Below are 11,729 nucleotides of genomic sequence, written 5' to 3'. Positions count from 1 at the left end.
TAAATTCATATATATGCATCTATACACATATATATATACGTATAATTGCATATATACATATATAGATATGTACATATATATACATACTGCATACAAAAAAAGTATGCACTATATGTTCTATACGTATATGTAGATACATACAATGCATACAATGCATGCAATATATACAATACATATATACAGGTATATATATACATATATATATATATATATATTTGTATATATGCACATATATATATATATATATAAGACGTATTATATATGAGGGCTTGACGCGGTGCCTCCAGGCAGGCAGAGATAAATGAATGTCCTCAGGGGCCTCCGAGGCCCCTCGGCTGGGTACGCTACAATTGCATATATATGTATATATGTATGCACATATATATATATATATATAAAGATATATATATACATATATATATATATATATATATTGTACATATACTATATAAGTAATATACATATATAACTGTAGCGCTTAAATCCTCACTACACGTGTATACTACATATATATTATATAGCATGTTTATATATTATAGATATAATATAGTATATATAATATATAATATATATTCCATATATAAAATATATATATATAAAATATATAATACATAATATCTATTACATATATATCTGTATCTGCTCCACCCTCAGGAGGATGCAGAGCTGCTGCTGCTATCTGCGTGTCTTCGTTCTTAATGACCTGTGAGCAGCAAAATCTGCTGCTGCTGCTGCTCCTTGTGCTGTTGCTGCTGCTGCTTTTGCTTCTTCTGCTGCTTTTGCTGCTGCTGCTGCTCCTTGTGCTGCTGCTGCTGCTCCTTGTGCTGCTGCTGCTGCTTCTGCTTCAGGAGCTGAGGCCTAATAGTGAGTTGAGATCGACCTCAACATCCAGGAGGTTTGCAGTGTACAGCTGCTGCAGCAGCTGAGCGCATGCAGCAAACGTTGGGCGTCTCGATGGTTCCTGCTGCAGACAGCTCCGCACGAAGCCTCTTAAAGGCCGAGGGATCTTCTCTAAGGGAGGAGTCATCCCCCCGTACCCCACAACTGTTATCAGGTGGGCCGGAGACGAGATCCCTGCAGCAGCAGCAGCAGCAGCAGCAGCACATAACACAGTCGATGAAGCGCACAATCTATTAATTTGCATGCAGCTACAGCTGCACGACATACATACAACAAAAAGAATACACTCCTCAAGTCTGAGACTGACGAGCGAACAAAGCAAAACAAGCTGCAGCAAGATCCCTGTTGCTGCAGCCTCTCTGCAGCAGCAGCAGCAGCAGCAGCAGCAGAGAGCCTATATATATATATATATATAGTGTAGCATATAAAACAAGGTGTACCTGCAAAGGGCAGACCGCCTACAAGCATCTCCCACAGAACAACGCCGAAGGAATAAACATCAGCAGCAAAAGTAAAAGGCTCTCCTCGAAGAACTGAAGACAAAACAAAAGCAGCAGCAGCAGCAACATATGCAGCAGCAGCAGCAGATGCAACAGATGCAGCAGCAGCAGAAGCAGCAGAAGCAGCAGGAGCAACACATGCAGCAGCAGCAGAAGAAGTCGGCACATACGCATGCAGGAAGACCGCCACGGAAGCAAGCAGCAGCAGCAGCAGCAATAGCAACAGCAACAGGAGCAACAACAGGCGGAAGAGAAACAGCAATTTGCAGCGACAGCAGCAGCTGCTGCTTCTGCAGGTGCTGCTTCTGCAGCTGCTGCTGCTAGTGCAGCAAACCCCAGCGAAGATACCACAGCAGCAGCAGATGCAGAGACAAGCAAAAGACAATACAAACTGCTGCTGCTGCCTATAATATAACAACGCATACGGGTGCATGCATGCAGAGGCACACATGCAAAAAAGTATTAGTGTATATATATAATATTATAATAATAATTATATATATTTATTATATTTCTCTCTATCTTATTTGCTTACTTTCCGGCGCCATCCAATGATGTGTGCCGACACACCCTAGGTGTGCTGCCTGTGGGTCATTCTGCTGCTGCTGCTGCTGCTGCTGCTGTTGCTGCTGCTGCTGTTCCTGTGCTGCAGTCCACCAATCAGGGCCTCCTGCTGCTTCTACAATTGTAGCAAGACCGAAGTCGCACAGGCGTACTTCTTCGTTGCTTGTAAGAAGTATATTGGGGCTCTTTAAATCGCAGTGCATAACACCTTTATTATGTAAGTACGCCATACCTAGCGCAACTTCTCTAGCAAGCTTAACTACCTTCATTAAAGGTAAAGAGACGCGCTGACGATGCAGCAAATCAAATAAAGAACCTCCAGATACATACTCCGTCACAAGACCATACACCGGAGGCCCCACAACCCCCAGCAGCAACAACACGTTAGGGTGCCGCAGCAAAGACAGTACTGATAACTCAGCATACAAGTTTCTCTCTGCTCCTTGGCTGTCTCTACGTCTAAACGCTTTTACTGCTACCCTCATCTCTCCGCAGCACTGAGGCTTCCTTTCTTCTGAATTTGCTGCTCTTCCTGTCTCCTCATCCCCGCCTCTGCTCCAGTAAGGTGCGCATACACCCCAAGGCATATGCTGTTGCTGCTGCTGCTGCTGGGCGTTCCTTGAGCTGCCCTCCAAACCGTCAAACCCCTCTACGCCCTGCAAAGAAGACATCCAGAGCTGCTGCTGTTGTTGCTGCATCTGCTGCTGCTGCTCGCGGTGCTGCAGGAGCTGCTGCTCTGCATGAAGCTGACTGCTGCTGCAGGCTGCCATGCCTAGGCGGTGTTGTGCGTCTAGACTTCGGGTGTATCTCCAGGTCGCCTTAAAGACTCTACTATACCCTCCCTCTCCTATGGGGCCCTCTATATCTATTTCTGCTGCAGGTATAAGAATGCGCTGCAGCAAATAGTCGCCCGCTCTCCATCTGGATTTGAAGGAGCCCCGAAGGCGGCTACGATGCCTCAGCTTCAGCAGCAGATCCACCAGCAGCAGCAGCAACCGTCTCTCCTCCCAGTTCCCAACACCCATCTCCTTGAGGTCTTTGTCTGTTAATGCTAGCAGCGCGGGGCCATCCACTTGCTGCTCCTTCATTAGCTGCAGCAAGCTGTCTGTACACCCCACACTACGCAGCAAGCACTGCACATGCTCCTCACCCCAATGCCGCACTGCAGCAGCAGCAGAAAACTGTCTCAGAGCTTCCATATGTTCAGTCAATCGCTGCTGCATGCAGATGTCTTTCTCCTCAGTGCCGCTCTCCTCGCTGCTGCTGCTGCTGCTGCTGCTGCTAGTGATACCCACTGCAGCAGCAGCACGCCGCACAGAAGCAGGCCTGCGACGTATCGCTGCAACCCTCCGTCTCTCTTCCCTTTCCCGTTCGAGCTGCTGCTGTTGCTGCAGCAGCAGCAGCTGCTGCTGCTGCAGCTGCTCCCAGGTTTGCTGCTGCATCTGAACCCCATCTCCGTTGCAGTAGCCCTCTTGCTGCTGCAAAGTGTTGATAAGGGTCTCGTGTGTGCGCGGTGTATCGGCATCTCTGGAGTAGTTGAAATGTTTTTTATTTTTCTTCTTGATTTGTTTCTTGCTGCAAGGCAGCAGCTCTCTACTCGAGATAAGCAGCTCTTGTTTAATAACTCTGCCTCTCTCCCACTCCCCAGAGTATATCATCCCTCCACCATAAACAATAATACCTTTCCCATGCTTAACACCTCCTTTAAACTCTCCTATATATCTACATCCTTGACTTAAGCCTTGCACGCCTAACCCGTGCCGGAGGCCCCCCACCCACTGGCCTTCATACTTTAATGTAGAGGGGCCCCTTAGTAATACACCCCAACCTTCTCTTCTATCTAAGCGCCAGAAACCACAATACCCACTAATAGAACGTATAGGGGCCCCCCCTAACCCCAGCCCTGTCTGTAGACCCTCTACACTCCCCTTCCCCCCCAATGGGGGCCCCCACGGGGCCCCCCAACCACCGGGGGCCCCCCAGGGGGCCCCCCCAGGTGTTGGTGGATCTCTTGAGGGCCCCGGAAGCAGCACGCAGGGCCCCTTCAAGGGGCCGCAACCCAAGCGCCTAAGGGCCCCCTTACCCCAGAGGCCCCTGGGGCCCCCACTAACACCGCCTCCATATAAAGCAAAGCCGCATCCGTGTGCAACAGAAGAAGCAAATGTCTCTCCATAGTAAAGGCGATCGTCTTGAGATAGAAGCAGAGACACCTCAAGACGATAACGAGAAGATAGTCGAGGCACTGCAAACCTGCTGCCGCCTCCTGCTGCTCCTGCTGCTGCTGCTGCTGATGATGATGGTGGGGGGGGTGCTCCCTCGTCGGAGGAACTGTCGTCTACCACAGACACTGGAACTGAACCTCCTACTAAATTCATACACCCAACCCTCCCGCTGCTGCTGCTGCTGCTGTTGCTGCTGCTGCTACGGTCGGGGGCCCTATCGTTGGTGCTGTTCTGGGACGCTGCAGTGGGGGCGGGCTCAGCCTGTTCACCCGTCGCTGCTGCACCTCTTTCAGCATTTCTGCTGCTGCTGCTGCTGCTACTGCTACTACTACTACTGCTGCTGCTGCTGCTACTGCTGCTGCTGCTGCTGCTGGGATCGGTATTGAGCTGCAGCAGGCGGCGCACCCAGCGGAAGATGCCGCTAGATTTTTCTTTTGTTTGTTCATGGGCGTTGCTGCTGTTTTGCTGCTTCGTTGCTGCGGCTCGTGCAGCTTCAGCTGCTTCTGCTGCTGCTGCTGCTGCTGCAGCAGCAGCAGCATTAAGGTAGGGGAAAGGCAGGCTGCTGCTGGCCGTCACAGGGGGAATACACCCGTGCTGCTCCAGCTGCTGCAACGCCTGCTGTCGCAGCAAATGAGGGTCTGCTGCAGCAGAGAGGAGTGCCTTTTGCTTCCCCCCAAACAACCCATGCGCATGCGGCCGCGAGACATGGCTTGCTGAGCTGCTCCACCCATAGACGGGTGCAGCAGCAGCAGCTGCTGCTGCCGCTGAAGATGCTGCTGCTCGGGCCCGCTCACTGCGGCCTCTAGACGTGCTGCTGCGGCTCCCTGCTGCTGCCTGAAACCAATCAAAAGAAGAAACCTGCTGCACTAGGCTGGGGTGCTTTTGCTGCTGCTGCTGCTGCTGCTCCTGCTCCTGCTGCTGCTGCGGAGGGTGGTACAGCTGCAGCTGCTGCTGTTGATGCTGCTGCTGCTGTTGCTCTTGCTCTTGCTGCTGCAGTGGAGAACGAGGAATATACGCGGCCACAGCAGGCGCAGCACCGCTCGCCAGATAACGGACTGCACTGAGACTGGGGTTGCTGCTGCTAGTGCTGTCATTCATGCTGCTGCTGCTGCTACTGCTGCTGCTGCTACTGTTGCTACTGCTGCTGCTACTACAACTACGGCTGCTGGTGCCGTCGCCGGTAGCAGCAGCACCTGAGCTGGGGCATAAGGAAGGCCCCGAACTGTTTGCTGCTGTTGCAGGGCTTGCTGCTTCAGCTGCCTGCTCATCTGCTGCTGCTGCCCCCTGTGAATTATCATCGTCAGCCGCAGCAGCAGCAGCAGCAGCAGCTGGTATGTCTATGCACGTGTCCTCTGCTGCTGTTGGTTGCGGCTCTAGGGCACCCTCAGGCTCTTCACGTTGGTGCTGTTGCTGCTGGTGCTGCTGCTGCAGCTCGTGCTGCTGCTCGTGCTGTTGTTGCTGCCACAGACCGCTGGAATGGGCCTGTTGTGTCTGCTGCTGCTGCTGCTGCTGCTGCTGCGGTTGCTGCAGCAGCAGCTGCTGCTGCTGGTACTTGGGGTCCTCTCGCCGTTGCGTCAATGTATCACCTGATAGCCCTCCAGGTACACTGTCTTCCCGTTGTTGTTGCTGCTGCTGCTGCTGCAGCTGATGCTGCGGCCTGTGTTGCTGTTTGCTCCGCTGCCAGCCTCTTCTGCGTTGATATCCGCGGTTACTGCAGTCTGTTGTTTGCTGTCGGCCCCTCTGTTCTATTAAATGCTGCTGTTGCTGCTGTTGTTGTTGCTGCTTTTGCTGCTGCTTCTGCTGCTGCTGTTGCTGTGGGATTAGCGCTCCCTGCCCGTTGTTTATTGTTTCTTTTTCTTGTCTTTGTGTGCGGCCCCAGGACTCTCCTTCAGCTGCACATGCTCCCTTAGTCTCCTCACGAGTGGCAGCATTATCTGTTGCTGCACCTACTGCTGCTGCAGAAGCAGCAGCAGCAGCAGCTGCTGCTGATGCTGCTGCTGATGCTGGGGGTGTTTTGGTAGGTGTGTTGTTGCTGCTGCAGTGAGGCAATCCTGGGGCTGCTGCTGCAGCGGGGTCTGGTGTCTGTACACCGCACACTGGCCTCTGCTCTGAGCCCGACGGAGCCGCGGCCACTGCAGGCCATTTCCCCATGTTAAGAAGGGGGCCCCCCTGGTGCATGCAGCAGAGCAGAGGGCAGCAGCAGCAGCAGCAGCAGCAGCAGCAGGTGCTGAACCCCTGGCTCTAGCATTGCCTGTCCCTGCGAAGACCACCAAATCCCTCTCGTGTTTTGCTTCTAACTGCAGCAGCAACGAAAATAAGTAAATAAATAAATAAATAAATAAAATTCAAGAAAAATAGAAGAAAAAAAGAGAGAGAGTGCTGCTGGGGGTGCGGGGGTTTCTTATAAACTAAACTCCATAAGAGAAGAGAAAGAAGCGGATGATTATCTGCAAATATATATATTTATATTTATTTATATTTATATATATAATCGTCAGACAAACCCCAACAATGCACAGAAGAAGCAGTAAAGGTTTCTAGACACCTCAACTGAATGCAAACCAAAGAAAAAATGCATAGAATTTCTTTGCCTTTCATCGCTGGCTGAGGGGTCTCCTGCCCCTTCTACCCTCTAAATAAACTTCTTTTTATACCCTAAACACTCACTCAATAAAAAAAGAAGAAGAAAATATCTCTAAAGCTGCATTAAGAAAAAAACATTGGGGGGCCCCACGGCCGAAGGCTTCGCATAACGAAGGCATAGGAGGCCCTTCGCTCTCTTTCTTTCTAATAAAGTCTGCAATAGTGCCCCAATATATCAAATTAAATTAATTATATTGTTAAAATTAGCATTATATGGAGGCTTTACTTCTATATTTTTTCATATATTATGCTGCACTGTACAGACACCTTCAACGCTGCCTTCCTCGGGGCCCAGCGGCAGCAGCACCCCCCATCGCTCTTTGCAGCAAAATCTTGAATTAAAAATGTGCAGTTTAATTTAAATTCTATTTTAAAATAATATTTATTTTAATTTAAACTAAAGTCTAACAATATATCTTCAGCTTCCTCCCACATCCACTGGGTATTAAACATATTAGAGCAAGCGCACGAGGTGTTGTGCTGCAGGTTAGGTAAATAAAGAGGTAAAAAGAAGGAAGAAAACAAACAGAGAAAGACTCAAAAAAGTTTTAAAAGGATTAAATAGAGAAAAAAGAAGAAGAAACCATTTAGACAGTCCACACTAAGCAGAGAAGAAGCAAAAGGCTATTCAAAAAAAAATTTTTTAAATTAAAAAGCTCTTTTTATTCAACAGAGAAATAAACAGAAAAGGAGGTAAGACGAAAACATAAACAAACAATAAACAACAAGCAACGAGTAAGCAATAGAAAGCGACAAATAACAAACAATACACAGCAGAAAGACAACAGCAAATTACAAACAAACTATAAACAAACAAAAAGAAACAAATTGAAGACAGCAAAAAACAAACAACAGAAAGAAACACATCCACATACAGCTAAACATTTAGTTTAATTAAGCTGCAAAATGCTGGGCTGCAGCATTGTTTGCATTTGTCTAATCCAGACTAGCAAAAGAAGCTATTAAAAAAGAGTTTATATCTCTACGTAAATGCTACTGCTGCTCTTCCTTTGGTCTAGGAGGAGAAGGTAGCAGCATATACACCTAAAACAAACAAAGAAAAGGCAAACAAAAAAACAATAGCAGCAAAACCTAAGAAAGGAGGCTGCATTGATAACTACAGAAAGCCTCTCTTTCTGCACTTTGTTATTTGTTGGTGCTTGCTTTTTTTTTGTATTTGTTTGTTTCTTCTTGTTTGTTATTTGCAGTCAGTGAACATCTAAAGGAGCCCTTTAGGATCTTGAGCCTCTTTTTGTTTCTCCTTACATTCACTGCCGCCTCCCCCAAATAAAAAGAAATAAAAAGAGATAATAAAAATAGATAAAGACAAACTTTTCAATTACTCTCAGCACAAGCATACACTCTCGCCGGGGTATAATAAAAGTCTTAGTCGCTTTGAAGGAGTATTTGCTGCATTTATTTTTGTTTTATTTACAGTAATGAACAAAAGGAAAACAATTTATTGCAATCTATTTGTATATAAACTGCAGTTTAGATAAAAGATGTACATAATATATATATATATATATATATATATATACCACGCATACACCATACTACTGCACTTGTAAGCGGCTATCGCGCCTTAAAAAGTTGAAAAATAAAACAAATTATTTTAATATTTGAATATATTTATTTATATTTAAATATTACAAGACGAATAAGGGAAATAAGTCCTTCTTGAATCTTTCTTAAAGTGATAAGAGGCATTACTTTATTATCATTATACATTCTGCATGTATTATATTTTATATGTATAATATATATTATATGTTAATATATATATATGTGTTTTGGTCTTAATATGTCTATTTGATAATGATGATGATATGCAGAAGTAAGTAAAACTGCAAACAACGACAGCACCGTCATTGAATGAGCAAATCTAAGAAGAGAGTTCTGCCCATCACTTACTAAGTTTTGTTTTTTTGTTTTTCTTTGTTATGCTGGTTTTTGTCGTATCATAAAGATGCATTTTTCGCCCTATAATATATATATATATATGTATATATATATATATATATATATATATTCATATATGTATTATGGATATATTTTTTCTACTTTTATTATACATATTTGCGCATGCAGTTTATATAGGCAATGTATATGGTGTGTTTATAATGTTGCAAATTCATAAAAAGACTGCGACAAACATCAACGAGAAAGCTGAGTCTACACCTGAGAGGAAAAAGGCTGTTAACAGCCTTTAAGCTTGGGTTTCTGATGTGCAAAGATTAAAAATATTAAAATATAAGTCTTCAGCTGTTGATTTAATTTAAACTTACAGAACAAACACACAAATAAACCAAAGAAAATAAAGCGAAACCATCACACACGCGCACGCTGTGAAGAAGCCTACGCTGTGTGCTTACACAGTAGCTAGCTATAGCTAGCAGTGGCTAGTTGCAGCTAGCCACTGTAAGCCTTCCTACTGTTAGCCAGGCTGACTGTCTCTACTATCCTTTGTGCAGAACTGCGGTGTCTAGGGCTGAGCCACATTTGTATTTAGACGCGTGTATGTAAAACTAAACAATTTATAAACATTTGCGTATATGAATGCATATCTACAGGTACTGTATATATATATATATATGCATATGTATATATATCACAGTTACATATGTATATTCAAACCCACAAATATATTATATATGCAGGAGAAATATCCAACACGTACATGCATTTGAATACACCAATCAATAATACTTCTATACTATTTGTATGCACACATATGTATGCATGCATATGCTTATATATATGTATATATACATACTTTTTCTCGCTGTGTCTCTTTCGACTTTAACAAAAACCTGCTGTGGCAAAGTGCTGCCAAGCAGTACATAAAAGATAAACAGAAGAAATGAATTATGTGTCTGTTATTACAGTGTATGTGCAGCAGAAGGCTCTGTTATTACGTATACGTATACTGCTGCTGTACTTTCTTATGTTTGTTCGTTTTGCTTAGGAGGCAGTAAAAGATTTAAGAGGAAAAGACCTCAAGATAATGCAATTCTGTAGAGCAGCTTTAAATGCTTTTCCCCCCCTTCCAGGTGTCCTAGCGGCCACAGCAGCACAAATACAAATAATAGTAAGGAGAAAAAACAGAGAAAGAGGATTCCTTTTGTTAATAGGGAAGCTGCTCTTGCTGCAGCTGCTGCTGCAAGGCAGCAATACAACACCCCCAGGTCTCAGTGTGTAAGGGCAAGAAAACCTGCATCAGATGAATACACGAGCGATGCAGACATTATATACATACAATATATAGTAATATATTATACTATGGCCCCCCGTAGTGAAGCCGTCAGTCAGTAGAAATGCATAAAGCCAACACTCAGACAGAGCAAGCTCCACCCAACCCGTAACAAAAAGCTAAAAAATAACTGCCTCTCTCTCCCCCCGTTGTGCGATCCCGAGCTCCTGTGCATGGGGAGCGTTAAAAAAAAGAAATAAAGCTTCTTTCTTTCCTGTTTACAGCATTATTAAGATTTCATTATTTTGTATGGCTCTCGGCCTCCCCATGCGTACAGGGGAAGCGGAGTGTAAATACGCACCATAAGCGGGCCCCATAGAAAAGCCACACATTGAACTTTAATAAAAACATTATGGAAGCAAATTTAATTCAACAGATTCTGCTTATGACACCAAACTTTTGTGCATTTTTCATGTTTTACTGACCGGCGTGGCTTCAGCCTGTTTCATTCTTTATTGAACGATGGATGAGTTGCAGCGAAACGCACCCGGGGGAAAGCTGAATAATAGCTGAAGAAATAAGAGAAAAGGTAATTTAATTCAATCATCTAAATTGTTTTCTTCCATTTAAGACATTTGTTGAGCTTAGGAGAGGCGCGCGACAGATCCTGTGGTTTAGATTTCTGCGGGATCGCTGCATGCAGGTGCTGCATTTCTTTGCAACTTCATGGAGCCTTGCGAGGAAAGCTCTATTTTTTGGGGTTTATTTGGCCAAATATTCACAAATTTCAGCTCAATTAAGAAGATTCCGCTACTTTTATGACGGGGCGAGGCCTGCAGCATCAGCGGCTCGCCCAGAGCTGCTGATGCAGTTTATGTGGAGGTGTTGCGGCTCGTTGAGGTTCTCTTTGCATCTCTTGCTTGGGTAAAGCGTCTTTAAATACTTTTACTCGACAAGAAGACTCTTTTTAGAGGAGAAACGTTCATGAGAACATCACCAAAAGGTGCGGACGAATCGCCTGCCTCTTCGTAGGCACCCATATAATACCGCAGCTCAGCGCGACTCGCTGCAACTCGCAGCACTTTTACGTTCTTAACGGCCTCTTTTTGGTTCAAACTGAACCCCTCTGCATCCCAAATACCCCTTTCTATTGCTGGGACCGCTGCACTTCTCTCCTGTGTTGCAGCAGCACCAGAGCCGTCTAGCACCATCTCCCTCAGCTCTCCTCTTCTCCTTCACCAGCCTACAAGACGCTGTACGTACACCTGCGCACACTGAGCTCTACGCCTGCTGCAGCAGACCCTTCACCGGGCAGCCTCAAACTGCATAATCCTCAGCCGCAAGACGCAGCAGGGCAACAGATCCTCTGTGCAGCAGCCTCCAGTTGCTGCAGCAGCAAGACGCAGCAGCGCAACAGATTCTCTGTGAATCAGTCTCCAGCTGTAGCAGCAGCAGCACGTGCATATCAGCATCTTTCTCCTCGCTGCACATCTTTTCAGGCTAGTGTTCTGGGAGCAGCACAGGCAGACTTGCTGGGGTATGGGGGCCCCCCTGCTGCTGCCCCTCAGTGCCTAGGGGCCCTACAAGCACATTTTAACGTTTTTTACGCTCCATAGGGGGCCCCTGTTCGTCTGCAGCAGGTGGAGGGGCCCCGAGGGCCCTCGAGGTGCACGCAGTTGAGGGGGGGGGGAGGGGGGGGGCCACCAA

At 46.1% G+C, this 11,729-nt stretch overlaps 2 protein-coding genes across 2 annotated transcripts; both read right to left on the bottom strand.

Moving 5' to 3' along the window:
* Positions 1-844: 844 nt before the first annotated feature.
* Positions 845-6,337, bottom strand: EAH_00030250 (Tyrosine kinase-like (TKL) protein, putative; the record flags this gene model as incomplete). The annotated part of the gene is made up of 3 exons (XM_013396172.1): positions 845-1,074; positions 1,341-1,433; positions 1,936-6,337. 3 exons carry the CDS (start codon positions 6,335-6,337, stop codon positions 845-847), a joined length of 4,725 nt encoding a protein of 1,574 aa, XP_013251626.1.
* Positions 6,338-10,957: 4,620 nt separating this feature from the next.
* On the bottom strand, positions 10,958-11,233 carry EAH_00030240 (hypothetical protein; the record flags this gene model as incomplete). The annotated part of the gene is made up of 1 exon (XM_013396171.1): positions 10,958-11,233. The coding sequence occupies one exon, from the start codon at positions 11,231-11,233 to the stop codon at positions 10,958-10,960; it is 276 nt and encodes a 91-aa protein (XP_013251625.1).
* Positions 11,234-11,729: the final 496 nt, after the last annotated feature.

The sequence above is a fragment of the Eimeria acervulina genome, genomic scaffold (genome assembly GCF_000499425.1).
Source record: "Eimeria acervulina Houghton genomic scaffold, Eah_scaff277, whole genome shotgun sequence".
Classification (NCBI taxonomy): domain Eukaryota; phylum Apicomplexa; class Conoidasida; order Eucoccidiorida; family Eimeriidae; genus Eimeria; species Eimeria acervulina.
This window is presented reverse-complemented; position numbering and strand designations above follow the sequence as displayed.